We start from the raw sequence: 16,520 nt of genomic DNA, 5'->3' as shown, positions 1-16,520 counted from the left end.
GGCATACAGCACAGAGAAGAAACAAACACAGGCAGCACAGGAAGGCTCACACATCCCAAAACCTCATTAAACGGAAGCCTGACTGTTTTCAGAATAAAATTCAAATGAGAGTTAATGATGTCACAGAAACAACTGTTATTTCCCACCCACAAAAACGGGTGGCCAGGCTCCACTGGTCTGACCATGGACTACTCCAGAGCCCATTTCATTCACCAGCTTTGAAGGGGAGAGGGCTAGGATTAAGAAGATTCTGTTACTGACAGCTTCACTCACTCCCAGGAGACACTGCTCTCCCAAAACAGGACAAAAAGCGATCAGCACCTTGACCTTTCCTGTAACATCTAACACCCAATAGCACTGAGAAGCAGGTCTCTCTCTAACGATGCTTCAATATGGAAGCATCATAAGTGCAAGGACTATGTCATTCAACATTTCTTAGATGTTGAGTACTATGAAGTATGTTCTACTATGAGTGTTCTTGAAAAATGAACTTTGATGCTTGGCACTTTAGCCACACTGAAAAGTGAAAGGAAGTGAAGGTGCCCAACTCTTTGCGATCCCATGGACTGTATAGTCCACGGAATTCTCCAGGCGAGAATACTGGAATGGGTAGCCATTGGGGATCTTCCCAACCTGGGATCAAACCCAGGTCTCCCACATTGCAGGCAGATTCTTTACCAGCTGAGCCACAAAGGAAGCCCAAGAATACTGGAGTGGGTAGCTTATCCCTTCTCCAGTGGATCTTCCCAACCCAGGAATCAAACCGAGGTCTCCTGCATTGCAGGTGGATCCTTTATCAACTGAGCTATCAGGGAAGACTTACCTGCATTAAGTCACTTAATCCTCACAACAACACTAGAAGGTAGTTACCATTATCATCTCCATTTAATACATCTGAGGTTACAAAAGTAGTCCCCATCCTAGAACATCTAGAGTCCGGACACTTCAGCAGTATAGCATAAAGCCTCTCTTCTAAATACCCTGATTCTACCAGGTGTTCATGGGTAGCTCAAAACGTTTAGCACAAAGTCTAGAAAAAACCTCTTCAGATTTAAGTTTACTTTCACGATGAGCCCAAATGTTAATTTATTTTCCACATACATCACAAAACATACCATTACCATACTCCTTTCAGATGACCACCCCTTTTCAATATCCTCATCTGTCTGTTACTGACTAGGATCAACATCCACATCCCGTGTACCGTAACCAACCTTTCACATGAATGAAAACTTGTACATGATCATTACTTCATCCACATGATTCAATGGCAAATATGCATAAACTTCAGCACAAGACACACACACAGAGAACAGTACACTTATTTGAATCAAGACTGAGCTTACAAGTGTTACCTCAGACCCAGAAGATAAGTCTGGGATATCAAATATTTAGTAATCTTGACCATGTATTGATTATGAATATAGCCTAAGGCTCTTTGAAACTGGTTTCTTAAATTTTGCTGCATAAATATCACTCTCATAACTGCTCCAAAAGTACTAATTCAGCCCTTAAAGAAACCTGCTCTTCTGGGGCATAAATTTTAGTTACATTTGACTTACTGGCAACTTACATTACCCTTGCTTCAATGTTCCTAAATTGTTAAGAACAAACTCAGTTTACAGTGATTTTGAATTATTCTAAGTGATTTTCAATTATTAAATTCTATTAATACAGTATGTTTACCATCTCTTACTCTTGGTTCCTCTACAATATTATCCTCCACACGTAACAGACTATGAAATCTAAGATATTAAATTTAATCTGTTCCCTTGTCTTTGTTCCAACTGTCATTGCCATCCTTCAGGCCCTTGCTACTGGAATGATATCAAAGTTTTACAGTTTTATACTCATATCTCTTCTGTAGCCTTCATGTTTCTACTCATTTCTCAAATTTTGCTTTTTTATTTTGTTTAATCTGTCCTTAAAACTGAAAATTTGTACTGCTCTCATATAATCTTACAAATAAAAAGGCAAAAAAGTAATAAATCACTGTTCTATAACCTCAAGCAATACAACAGTGATACATTTTTTAAACTCAATCAATTCCTTACCAAGTAATGAAGAAAAAATTATCATATCAATATGAAACATGGAGATGGCCAAGTTCATGGTAAGCAGGCTACTTATTGATATTGTTTTTGAATTTAAGAAAAGCTTCCTGGTGGCTCAGACGGTTAAATAATCTGCCTGTAATGCAGCAAACCAGGGTTCGATCCCTGAGTCAGGAAGATCCCCTGGAGAAGGGAATGGTTACCCACGCTAGTATTCTTGCCTGGGAAAACCCATGGACAGAGCAGCCTCGTAGGGTCTCCCCAGCGGCTCAGCGGTAAAGCATCTGCCTGTGATGCAGGAGACCCGGGGTTCCATCCCTGGGTCAGGTAGATCCCCCGGAGGAAGGCATGGGCAACCCACTCCAGCACTCTTGTCCGGAGAATCCCATGGATTGAGGAGCCTGCAGGCTATGGTCCACAGGATCACAGAGAGTCACAAAGAACTGAAGTGACTGAGCCACACACGCATTGCAATCAAAACTTAGATTTCAGGAATTTCCTAATTTATTATAAACTATTTTGTTCTAAAGGGATGAGTTTACTAAGACATATAACATACTTTACCAAAGAAATAATTAGATTTAATTCTATGGCTAATCCTTAAACAAGTTCTATTTCAACGTCCGCAGGGTGAAACTGCAGCACTTACGTCTCCTGCCGTTGGCAGGCGGGTTCACCAGCACCAGCTGGGAAGCCCAAAAGTTAAGCCAAATTCCATCAAAAGCTACAGTAGTTTTCTGCTCAAACTCAAACCAAAAGAAGGTATAAATAATGAGTTCATTCACTCACAAAATAAATTCAGATCACCTATGTTAAGCAGGCACAAAAACGGGTGGCCAAGCTCAAGGGGTTATCGTAGACTACTCCACACCCCATTTCATTTTTACCAGCTTTGGAGGGGACAGGGTAAGGATTAAGAATATTCTGTTATTGACTGTTTCACTCCTCCCAGGAGACACTGTTCTCCCAAAATGGGCCAAAAAAGATCAGCACCTTGACCTTTCCTTTAACATCTAACACCCAATAGCCCTGAGGAGCAGGTTTCTCTCTAATTTTTCTATTCCTTTGATTACTTCGGTGAGAATATTAGAGATATGGAGGTTAACGTGGGTGATGAGGTTACCATCTAATTCCTTAAGACCTCTGTCACAGTAATTTTAACCAAGGAGATCCTAACAATCTCTTTTTGGATAAGATAAATCACAGGGAAAAATTTCTATCTCAACTGAGTTTGGAAAACATCTGCTTACAAGTAATTATTCTTCCCTAAAAACTAACTCCATCTTTAAGCTTGTTCTTCTACACACTAGTCCTTTTTAATATCAAAATGTTACTTACAAAAGAAAGCATTCCTATTTTAAGATGAGATTACTTTAAAAAATCATTAAACTTTGAAAAAATTTAAACCAAAAAAAACTAGTTTTCAGACTGTCTTGAAATCTTTTTTGGAATAATTTCTATTAGCATCCTAAGAAATTTAGTATATCTCAGACCACAAACAGCCTATTAAATATCTGGTACACAGCAGGCCTTTGAAATATCCTTGCAAAGTAAAATAAAAATGAAACTTAAAAACCAACTGTCATGAAACTGACCTTCACTGAACTGATCTGTTTAAAGTTCTAAGTCAACAATAATAGTCTCTTCCTAAAACTTAAAGACATGCTCTATGTTATCAAATTGTACTGCTAAATTACAAACTCCAATAGGTTAATATGTAATCTGAAACATTTCACACCATTCAATAAAAATATATTATCTAACCTTCTTCAGATCAACAATCTATCCTTAAGAGGTTCTTGTATAACATATCAAAGAGAGATGTGCAGATGTTTTTATTTTCACTTGTAATTTAGATCATATCCTGCCAAATATCAAGGTTTAACCTAGGCATTGAAAATAGAGACTTGGCCGATCGTTAAATTTTTACTTACTGTCCATCAGTTTCTCAGAACAACGAAAGACCAAAGTAGTTTATATCGAATCTTTCAATACAACAAGAAAGCCACAAGAGGCAAAGAACAAAGTAAAGATAACCAACTGCATTGATCTCTTTTCTCCTCTCATAATTCCTCCAAAACAAAAGTCAGCTCAGCAGCCATTCTGCAGGTGACAATCTTAGGAAACCGAACCTGACCAATTAACTCCATACCAACTCAGAAGCTATGACTAGCCAGATTTTATCTCCAAGCCCAGGAGAAATAAAAGGAATTTAAAAATTATGTTCCACCATTAACACATATTATTATTAGGAGCTAGACCCCGGGTCGATTCCTGGGTCAGGAAAAACCGCTGGAGAAGGGCGAGGCTACCACTCCAGTATTCTTGGGCTTCCTTTGTGGCTCAGCTGGTAAAGAATCCACACGCAATGTGGGAGACCTGGGTTCTGTCCCTGGGTTGGGAAGATCCCCTGGAGAAGGGAAAGGCTACCCACTCCAGTATTCTGGCCTGGAGAATTCCATGGACTGTATAGTCCACGGGGTCGCAAAGAGTCAGACACAACTGAACCACTTTCACTTTCCATAGAGAGTACCATGAAAAACATTATAAAACCCACATTATTAATTAGCGTTGCCATGTTGAAGTCCTACAAACTGGAAAAAATATTTGAAAGGGCATTTACCCATCTTACAATCTGTGTAAACACACTGACAATATATGTCCTCATGACAGCTTAGATCCAAGACAAACCTTTCAAGGCTGTTAACTGTTCAAAATTAAGACCCATTTTTAAAACATCACAAAGTCAAATTATCTTCATAAAAAATTTCTGGGAAAAGTCTCACTACAACTTAATCATGCCCGAAACAGTTCTGCAATCTATCTGCTCACATACACACTAGGCTAACTGGGCACCTGACAGCCAGCCCCTGCCAGCACTGGAACTTGCTCTACCACTCTGGCACTCCCTATAAAGCCACTTCTCAGAGCACAGAAACGATGACTAGCAACTTTAATGGCACAATTATCACTGACTCACTGAAACACCACATCTTTTATCAACCAGCGTTAACTCCATTCACGTACTGTTTACAAGATCGTCATGGATTCAAACAAGTCCCTCCTTAATAACTGGCCAAACCAACACTATGATGGCCTATGTATAACTTTAATCTTCATTTCTGTTTGTCCTTTTATGAAAGTATGATAGTCTTAAAGGATTTAATGCAACAGCTTTTCTCTTTCATACAACACTGTGGGCTCCTTCAAGGATGGGGATTTTTTCCTTACTCATGATCACAAGAACCTTACTGAGTGCTCTATCAGATATCATATATTTGTTATCTTCATTACTCTTAAATAATTCTATGATGATCTTATAAACAAGGAAACATTCTAAAGTTAACATGGGCTCAAAGTCAGTGTGATAGTCTCAATTTCCAGTCCCTTCTCATGCAGACAGAGTGACTTGATGACACAGTTTATCAGCCTCAGCACTGCTGACATGTGGGGCAGGAGAATTCTTGGTCGTTGGGGCTGTCTCGTGCATTGTAGAATGTCTAAGCGCATCCGTGGCACCTACCTACTAGATGCCATTAGTACTCCTTTCAAGTTGTGACAACCAAAAATAACTCCAGAAATTGCCCAATGCCCCCGAAGGGCAAGATCAATCCACAGCTGACAACCATCAAGCTAAGGGAATGTTGGCTGCGGGAGAAAGAGCAGAGGTCTTTCACGTGTCTAAGCAATTTGGCTCGGCTCTGACACTCCAGTGACCTGCCAGGAGAAGAGCGTGTCCAAGCAGCTGCTGCCCCTTTGGGCGGAGCCAACAGGAACATAAAGGTAACATACAGACCAAGCTGGCTAAACCCAATCAACAGAACTCCAGCCCACACAGTGTAGACTAAATAAAGAGCACAGAAATCAATACTTGTTATTTTAAGCCGCTGAGTTTTAGGACAGCTCACATAGAGCACTGTTGTGGCAATTGTTGACAAATACAGCCACTAAAGGAGTAAGCCACGATTCAAAACCTGACTCAAAAACCCACTATTACCTCAACTGTATCCAGCAGTTTTCTTTACTGAATTAATATCCCCACCTCCAGGATATGCTTAATACTAGCAGAGATGCAATACAATCCACTTTATTAATAAGTATAAATACTACAAGTTAAATTTGTTAAAAATTTTCAACAAGCTACTCATATTATCTTCTCATTCCCACACCATTAAGCCACTGATTCAAAAAACACTATGGACATAATACAGCACAATCTCATTTCTCAAACACCGAATCTAAGGCTTCCTTCTCTTATCAGTCCCAGAGTTACACACAGCCAAACCCAAACAGTATCTCCAAGTTTACACTTACTTTTATAAATAAGTTGCTATATGTAAACTTAAAAGGCAACTTTTTTTTTTAAGTTCAGCAATATTTAAAAGACTGAAATTTTCATACAGATACACACAACAAATACTTATCGTACAGCTACCGTTTACTGGACATTATCCCAGGCAGTGAGATTATAGAAAAGGACAACATCACCACCCTGCTGGAGCTTACATCCTGGCAACACAGCATTATGTAGGTACACAGCATCATGGCACTTTCCAAATGTCTCACATGTACTAATTCACTTATAAGTCCTCACAAGCCTGTGAGAGACTACCTCTATACAGAGACGAAGAAGATAATGACTGGATTTGCCCAAAGCACCACACAAGCATTAGGGCCAGCCAGGAGGCTGAGTACACACGTTTGGACCACTGTACTACACTGCCCCTTTGCAGCTTTAATAAAAGTATTTTCGAGTCCAAGAGTGTGAGTTCACTCACAAAATCAATTCCTCATACACAAGGAGGTAGGACAAACGCATATGTAATGATCTCTAAGATATATTAAGAAAAACGGGAACAAGAAAAACACATACTTGTTTTATTGTGACCAATACCTAATTCATAATTCTGAAATAAAAACATTTTCTATACTGCCAAAATTTGACACTCTTGTTTCATTTTAATTATTTTTTTAAATGATGAGATACAGTTCCTAATACAGACTACAGCATAGTTAGTTACTGTTCATCTGGTATGTATTGATAACCTTAAAGAGAAACTACACACAGACTCCAACTCTGCGAAATCCTCTTAAAGGAAATTTAAACTCAAGGTATTAAAAAACTGGTCTGGAGGACCAAAATGGCTTGTATCTATTTCTCTCCTATAAACCACTGAATTTCAAATTTAAAAAGCTTTGATAAAACAGATATTTTTGGGTGCCAGTAATTACCCAGAACTCATACACCACCTGCCTCACTGACACGCCTACATAAGCTCTAAGCTCTAAGCTCTAAGTCAGAAATGTGAAGCCCCACCCCCAAACCTGCTCTTCCCTCAGTCTTTCCTCAGGAATTGGTGACTGTTACTTCAACCAATCAAAACCTGTGAGCTACTCCTCTGAGTTTTCCCTCACCCTCCATATCCAATCTGCCAGCAAATCCTACTGGCTCTTAAGTTATCAATTATGTAGGATCTGAGTATTTAGAAGTCCTCTTCTTCAAGTTCCTCCTCTGCCCCCAGCTGGTCTTCCTGCTGTCCGTATCATCCACAGCCTTTCTCCGCACAGAAGCCAGAAATAAGCTACTAAAACCTAACTGAGCCCACAGCACTCCGCAGCTTTCCATTTCACATTCAGTAGTATCCAAAATCTCTACAGGATAGGCACTCTGCTAACTTTCTACCCTTGAATCTCACCACACTTTCCAAGCGTGCACTGAACTGCTGATCCCTCTGCCTGAAACGTCCTTTCCCCAGGTGATCTGAACGCCCTCCCCCCATCACTCTACTCATGTCTCTGCACTCCCTTCATCTTATAAGAGATTCCTTAACTAAACACATAGCCACTGTGCATCTCCTTTTTCCCACAGTACTGACAGGACCTAAAGAAAACATCCTCTTGTTTCTTGTCTGTCTGTACTACTGCAATGCCTGCTCCTCAAGAGTTCACTGCCCCCATCTGCCTCCTGAAACAAAGCCTGGTAAAAGGACCCTACATGACAACCTGTGAGCCTGGCTTAGGATGACAACCTACACAAACGAGAGCAGTGCTTCCCAAGCTTCAGCATACATGGTATCATCCACGTGGCTTGGAAGGCAGACTGCTGAGCTTTGGCCCAGAGCTGCTGATTCAACTAGTCTGGGCTGAGGTTTGAACATTTACAAGTTCCTGGGAGGTGTGGATACTATAGTCCCAGGACCACATTTTGAGAATCAGTGAACTAGACATTGTTTCACTCCAACACACCTGTCAGCAACTGAAGTTGACCGTGACAGTGAATGTCAACCGGTGGAAAAGGACAGGAATATAGTAAAAAGGTGCCTCCCTTTGGATCCACAACATAAAACACATCTCTTCTGACTTAGAGGATTATACAGGACTTGTGTCTTTTAGTAATGCAATGTAAGCATCACTCCATGCACAGCATTTCTCTAAGAATGGGGATCGGGCGAGTTAAGGTTGCATTCTCTAACACGATCTCATGCTCTTGCGCAGCCCACGCTAAAGACCACTGCTGGGTCTCCATCCTTTAGACAAGCAGACAAGAAGGTTGCTGTCTTGCATAGTCCATGCTAAAGACCACTGCTGGCTCTTCATCCTTTAGACAAGCAGACGAGAAGGTCACTATCTTTTAAAGAGATCGTGAAATACAGAAGTAGCAGACGCCAACCGGGATGGACAGCTGCCCAAATCACAACTTACCATCCCTAAAAATAATCCAATACCCAGGGTGGTCTAGGTTATGTCAGTTAATCCCAGGCCTTACTCATGGCAAACTGGCCCAAAATACATTCTCTCTGCAAAGAATATGAAGTTTGAATAAAATCTGAGAGGCATGATGCCAAATTATGTAGCACATGGAATGCTGCTCAATGTTACCTGGCAGCCTGGATGGAATCGGAGTTTGAAGGAGAATTTATACATGTATATGTATGAACTACCACAAGATTATTAAATGGAAGTTAAAAATAGAAAAAGAACAAGGCTCTCAACAGGGAAGGTCTAAACTTCCACTACTGAGGTTCTCAAACCTGCCCTGGTTCCTGTCTTATATACAGCTTTGTTCTCCAGCTAGTCCTTTAACCCTTAGTACTACACCCAATTATCTTCCAACAAACTCCTTTTTGCCTAAATCATCCAGAATTGTTTATATATTTGTAACAAAAATACTTATTTAAAAAAGAGCAAATTATTAACTTGTAAGAAAACTGTATTATTAATAGAAATGCACCTTATATAATATCAACATTTTTTCCCTATCAACTCAACATTTATTTCTAATCTCCAAACTATGACAGTATCCCCATAATGCATCTCAGACTGCACATCACATTTCTGACTTTACAATATCAACTCCTTCTTGTACTTCCTTTCAGAAAAGTCCTCTGAAGCTTAGCAAGAAGACATCGATTTGCCTCGATATGTTCAGTAGCTACTGTTTGCCTATTACGTGCCAATATTACATGCACTGAGAATACAGAAGTAAATAACAAAGACAAGTTCTTAAGTACCTTATATTCTGCTGGGGTGAGACAAGAAAATTAAAAAAAAAAAACTAGATAATAAATGCTATTGCAGAAAAATAGAGACGCATGTGAAATAATGAGTAACCAGATTGCTTTTATATTAAATGGGCAGAGGAGGCCTCTCTAAAGTGACTTTTAAGCTAAAATCTTAATGACAAGAAGAAGCCAGCCGATTAAGATCAATGCAGAGAAAACATAAAGGTTCTTGGGCTGGGAATAAACCTATTCTTAACAGCCCATGTGACTACAGGGTGTTGAGGAAGAAGAAAAATCATTTAAGATGAGGTCAGAGGTAGAAGGTACCGTATCATGTAGGGCTTTGTAACAAAAGGCAAAGAGTTTTGTGCCTTTTATAAATTAATTGTGGATTATAAGGAGGCTATCCAGGACAGGATACTCAGAATAGCTGAGCAAGGAACGAAGATGAAAAAAATTATAAATAGTGGTTATGATAAAAATTTCAGCACTGCAAGGAACCTTAGCTATCAGAGCCTAGCCCCTCATTTTGCTGAGAGGGTGATGCAGCTTCGGAGGCTAGGCCAAAGGTAAGCACTAAGTTGTACTTGGTGCTTTCTGACATTCAAGCCAAAGCTCTTTCCATAATTCTTGCCTCAATCTGAAATCTAGAACTAAGTCTTTACTATGTGCATTTCCAAAGTGACACAGCAACATCCAAACAAAAATATATATTTTTTAATAATTTTAAATTATTCACACATCTGGTCCCGCGTGTGAAATTTTTTTAAAGCAGCTGCCAATGCTTACCACCAGATATCTCTCTTTCCAAAGAATGTGAATCAGGAAAAAAGCAAAACAAAACATTGAATATAAACAAAATATACTTACATCTGGGTATTCTTTTACAGGCACATAAAGTTTCTCTTGTAACTGAACAATAGGTCCCACAGCATCAGGCAATTCTGCACTCCTTTTCTCTGTACTGCCATTTAATGTGTCATTGTACATGTCTTTCCGTACTCTGCTAATTTCTGTTAAAAGTAAAAATTTTAAATGTGTTAGACAAAAAAATATTCTTACTAGTCCAGGAAAAAAATAAATAAGAGGGTAAGGGAGGATTTCATTGATTAAGTGTTAAAACTTAAAAGAAGTCAAGAGTTGTTGACCTATACTGTCATTCTCTGGATTAAGTCTGTGTATAACCAAACTACAGTCTTAAGTAAACTCTACCAGAAACCAAATTTACACCAAATAATAAATTTTATTAAAAATAACTTCAGAGCCCAAGCTCTTATTCACTATAATACAAACCAGTTATTTTACCTAATTTCTACATGCCTAAACAAATGATAGCTTCAGCCAAATACCTCCCCAAGAATGCCTATCAGACAACACTAATGCCAAAGGCTCCTTTATACTTCAGAAATAATCTATCTGAATGAAATTCAACCTGGACCACTTCCTTAGATATTTTAAGTATCTCTGGAATATCCAAACAGAGATGTCCAATAGATACAGAGATTCAGAAGTGTGAGTGTGACACACAAACGTACTGGTTAAAGCTACAAGAACAGAAAAGATGTCTTGAGAGGGGACTGGGAGAAGAAAGAACTGAGTGACCCTAGGAAAAGCAACATTTAAGGAGTAGGAAACGCAGCTCCAAACCAAGGAGTAATGGAGGTAGACAGGAGAACTAGGGAAGAGAGGCATCTAAGAAGCTAACAAGTGGCAGAGCCAAGGACAGGCTAATCGACAGGACCAAACGCCGCAGAGCATGGTCAGGTGAAGAGCAAAACGAGGGTGCCTTGGATGTGACCACTAAGTCAATGCTGATCCAGAAGTTGTGAGGAAAAGATGGTATGGTGATCAAACTACACTGAGTTAATGAATGAAATACAAGAAACCAGAGATACCTGAAGTCAGTAATTTTTTAAAACAATTATCATGACAGTTCTCAGGTATAAATATGACTTCTTAAAAAAATGAGAAATCTATTTTAATGGATCAAGTCCTATACAAGGAAATCAATCCTTTCAAGAGTTCTTTATGTAGCTTTTACAATGTGCTAAAGGACAGGCCCCTACCTACTGCAATACACTAAGAACAGCTGTCATTATTAATTTAGCTGAATGTTTCTGTAACCAGCTCTCAATGACACAGACTATGTCCTCCTTTGGGAAGAGGCTTGGGTCCATTAGTATTGATACTTAAAAATAAGATCCCAAAAGAAGTAATAATTAATAAGAAAATTTGGATAAGATGATTAGGTTAAAGAATACATAAATACACAAAAAATACAACTTCACCTAGAAAGAGAGATACATTTACCACTCGTGTTGTATTTGTATGCCTTCCAAACATTGAATTTCAATTTATTGCTATTAAGGAACTATCAAAAGCAATGCACACTTTAATTTTCTTAACTAGTTATTTAAATTGCTTCCAGTTAAATAAAATCCACTTCAGTAAAAAGGCATGATCAAAGATGTTTTTACCCAGCTATATTAGTCCCACCGGTGAAAATTTTGCACTACCATACATTTTCTGCTTCAGTGATGGCAATCTTATCTCTTAACAATTTGCCTGTCAAAGTTTACCAAATGTTTATCTCTTATAGCAAGTGAACTTTTGTAAAAGAAAATCAAAAGAAGGTACCTTGTATTTAACTACATTACAAGAGCAACATTTTCTTTAAGTTCTTTTTTATACTTTTGCTTTCATAATGAAATCTTCCCCAAAGATGTCCAGTATCAAATCAGTGTTTATCTTAAAATTAGCATATGACAGCAATTCTCAAATCAAATTTCTAGTGACCAACAATTTAAATATAAATGGTTGTTCAAATAATTATGCAATTATAGCACATAATTAAACGGAGGACACGAGAAAAATTAATCTAATTAAAACTGCACATCAATCCTTCAGTCCAGGTCTCTATGTAGAAGCACTTCCAACATTAGTTTATTCCATTAAAATTTCCTCTTCAGAAGCTGCCCAATTCTTATTATGAAGCTGCTACTGCTGCTGCTAAGTCACTTCAATTGTGTCCAAATCTGTGCAACTCCAGAGACAGCAGCCCGCCAGGCTCCCCCATCCCTGGGATTCTCCAGGCAAGAACACTGGAGTGGGTTGCCATTTCCTTCTCCAAGGCATGAAAGTGAAAAGTGAAAGTGAAGTCGCTCAGTCGTGTCCAACTCTTCGCAGCCCCATGGACTGTAGCCTACCAGGCTCCTCCGCCCATGGGATTTTCCAGGCAAGAGCACTGGAGTGGGTTGCCATTGCCTTCTCTTTATGAAGCTAATAACACTCAAATAAAAAGCTGACAATAGCATAAAAGGAAACCATAGATAAAATCTGCTTATAGACAGAGATGCAAACATCCTAAATGCACAGACATCACTGGCATAATGCACTAAGACAAGGTGGATTTTACACCATGAAAGCAAGAATTCTTCAATATTTTTTTAATCTATTAACATAGTAATACAGTTGGCTGAAGAGGAAAAAGTGATTTTCAGCTAAACAAATTTATCTAACTTAGAAAAGTTGAAATAATCAATTATAAATTTAAAAATTCAGATGACTAGATTTAAAAACAATATACAAAAAAACCCCAGTAACATATATCTATCTGACCAGATGATATAATGAAAGAAAAGATACATTTACCACTTAAGCTGTATTTCTAGAAACTCTTCTGTGATTATTTAATACCTTAAAAGTTCCATGCAATTTTGTTACCTATAGCCTTGGTTCTTACAATAGTGGCTGGGAATACAGTCGGTCCTCAGTTAATACTCACTAAATCAGTACTGATGGATGGGTGAATGGAGAGAGGAATGAGCCAGGTTCTAGGGCATTGACGTTAAACAAGTCATGGTCCCAGCTCTCAAAAAATTTAGTCTAATATGGGAGGCATATGAATACAGAGGTACTCTAAGGTAGAACAACAGTAAGTAAGAGATATGGATTAGACACAAAACAGGCATCATCAACTCTGCTACAGACAGGGCATTAGGATCAAGAAAGAAGTCAAGAGGACAGAACTCTGACACTGTTTTCTAATGACAGGAGTATGTGAAGCAAAATTACAATGAAATTTTATATTAATTTCAGTCTCTAAAATATATCACTTAATTTAATAATAGAAAAGAAATTACATACAAGACAGCACTAATAGAAATGAAAAGATGACTAGACAGTTTGAGTTCACAAGATATTGAGAATTTTCACTGTGGAGTCTAACCAGCTGAGTACTACACCTTTATCAATAGCACCTTTCTAGCCAGAAAATCATTAGCATTTCTCGGCACATTACTTAGGACACTCAAGACAGAGCAAGTTCTGATGCCAGTTCTAACAGTAACTGTGTCATTTTAGAGTCTCTTAACCTCTCGGTGTCTGTGAAAAGTGTAAGTGAAAGGTGCTCAGTCGTGTCCTACTCTTTGCGACTCCATGGACTATATTCACTCCATGGAATTCTCCAGGCCACAATACTGGAGTGGGTAGCCTTTCCCTTCTCCAAGGGATCTTTCCAACCCAGGGATCGAATCCAGGTCTCCCGCATTGCAGACGGGTTCTTTACCAGCTGAGCCACCAGGAAGCCCAAGAACACTGCAGTGGGTAGCCCATCTCTTCTCCAGGGGACCTTCCCAACCCAGGAATCGAACCAGGGTCTCTTGCATTGCAGGCGAATTTTTCACCAAAAGTTTATCAGGGAAGCCCAAGAATACTGGAGTGGGTAGCCTGTACTTCATATAATTAAAGGTTGCTTATCGAATGATGGTGACTGAATCCACTGGTTTCCAACCTCACTAGGCAAAAACTCATTTATTATCTTCCCCATAACTCCAATGGTTTTAAAAGCTGCCTCCAAAGCATTTCATTCTTTAAGGCTAGCAAGAAGAGCTTTTGTTAATGATATCCTATCAAGCTGATATAATCAAAGGTAAAATATTACAGAAACTTGTCATAGGTATGGGCATGGGTAATGCTCTAATTCCTCTGTAAGTGGTGGGCTCACAGGTGTTCATTTATGAAACATACAAAAGCCTCATCATTAGTATGCTTTATACATTCTTTTGCTGCATCAAACAGTACAAGATATAATTATATTAATGTCCCCATCTCCACACTACCTTCATCAAACTACCACAGTGGTTTAGAGAAGTAAAAGTTCAGAGCCATTTGTTTACTCACCGAGTATACAAAGTCCCACTACTTATAATTACCCCAAAATAGCCCCAATATCAAGAAAACTTGTTTTAGACATCTCTAATTAAGTTCTTAAATGTTATAAATTTACTGAATTTTCTCTTTCCTGAAATTTCTCCCACTCACCCCCACTCAACAATCCAAAGCTCATAAAAAAGTTCTGAAATCTAAGTGTCCTCTTCTCTAAGCTATATGACATAGTTTCATACTCTTACTCATTTAGATGTAATTAATTTGTCTGTCTCTTTTAAAATGGAAAACCCTGTACCACACAGATCCTTCCCTGACCACCAGTGAGTGTGCAGCCTGAGGCTGCCTACCTCCAGTCTCAAACACTCAGCTTCCTTTGCACCTTCAAGAATACCTTAATTGCTCTGGCGAGCACAGTGCACTGCTGACAAGGTCAAAGCTAAGTTTCAACCATTCCATACTTCTAGGGCTGATTCCTTAGACAGCAGGAGACAAATTAACATTTTTTCATGGTTGCTTTCTACCAGACTAATACCTTCAGACTGATGATAATCTATCAGTTGACATTCCTAAGGGATAACTATTCTGTGAGGCAAGGATCCAACAAACGGCAATTTCATACCACACGTGTTTCTCTAAACTGGATATTAAAACTTCAGGCACAGTTTATCAACTATTTGACGACATGTCAAGCTACACTAGAACTGGAATCTTCCTTTGGATCCACCGGAGCTAAACAGGAAATAATCACTTCTGGAATCTAAAGGCTGTGCTACCAAGTTGAGAATATAATTTTTTCAGCTTTGGGAAGTATTAACCTTTTTAGCAGTCAGACTCCTCTCATTTTCCGTGTTTTCTTGAATTGATATTCAGTCATCACATTTTTTTTTCAAATTCCAATACCTTAAAAACTATTTTTTAATCCAGTCCTGAAAATCTGCTTTGGCTGTACTGCTTTGTCTCTTCATATGTCTCTGCTTTAATCTTCCCAATATTTTCCTTTTCCAAACTAAAGCTCAATTATCAGTCAGTGAACTATGCTCCTAAGAGGAAAAGAGTTATTACACAGTTCTGTTTTATGCAGCCTGTATGGATGCGAGAGTTGGACTGTGAAGAAAGCTGAGCACCGAAGAATTGATGCTTTTGAACTGTGGTGTTGGAGAAGACTCTTGAGAGTCCCTTGGACTGCAAGGAGATCCAACCAGTCCATTCTGAAGGAGATCAGCCCTGGGTGTTCTTTGGAAGGAATGATGCTAAAGCTGAAACTCCAGCACCTCATGCGAAGAGTTGACTCACTGGAAAAGACTGATGCTGGGAGGGATTGGAGGCAGGAGGAAAAGGGGACGACAGAGGATGAGATGGCTGGATGGCATCACCGACTCAATGCACCTGAGTTTGAGTGAACTCCAGGAGTTGGTGATGGACAGGGAGGCCTGGCGTGCTGCGATTCATGGGGTCACAAAGAGTCGGTGACGACTGAGCGACTGAACACCTCACTGGCCTTGAGTCATTTCCCTTTCCCCTAATTCACCTATGGATTTAACTAAAAGCTTTGTTTTAAAATCATTCTTGTTTCATTAAGCCTTAACTAACTTTGGCTTTTCGCTTTTCCATTACCACCACTTTTACTGTATCTGAACCACTGTACGTGCATCCCATCCACTGCCACCTTACAATTCTGCACAGTTTTAAATTTTTTTGAAGTATAGTCACTTTACAATGTGGTGTTAGTTTCTGCTGTACAGCAAAGTAAATCAGTCATAAGTATACATATGCCCACTTTTCTTACAGATTCCCA

The 16,520-nt window shown here is 39.0% G+C and overlaps 1 protein-coding gene across 7 annotated transcripts in view; it reads right to left on the bottom strand.

Annotated features, from left to right (window-relative positions):
• QKI (QKI, KH domain containing RNA binding) overlaps positions 1-16,520 on the bottom strand; it is a 156,879-nt gene that overhangs the window by 98,143 nt on the left and 42,216 nt on the right. For all 7 annotated transcript variants that reach the window (XR_001918566.1, XM_018053450.1, XM_018053449.1 and 4 more), the window contains exon 2: positions 10,427-10,569. Coding sequence is in view for 6 of the 7 variants with exons in the window: in XM_018053450.1 (XP_017908939.1) it covers positions 10,427-10,569 (143 nt within the window). In the remaining variant the exon portion in view is untranslated. The remainder of the gene's footprint in view (positions 1-10,426; positions 10,570-16,520) is intronic.

Source organism: Capra hircus, chromosome 9 (genome assembly GCF_001704415.2).
Source record: "Capra hircus breed San Clemente chromosome 9, ASM170441v1, whole genome shotgun sequence".
Taxonomy (NCBI): Eukaryota; Metazoa; Chordata; class Mammalia; order Artiodactyla; family Bovidae; genus Capra; species Capra hircus.
This window is presented reverse-complemented; position numbering and strand designations above follow the sequence as displayed.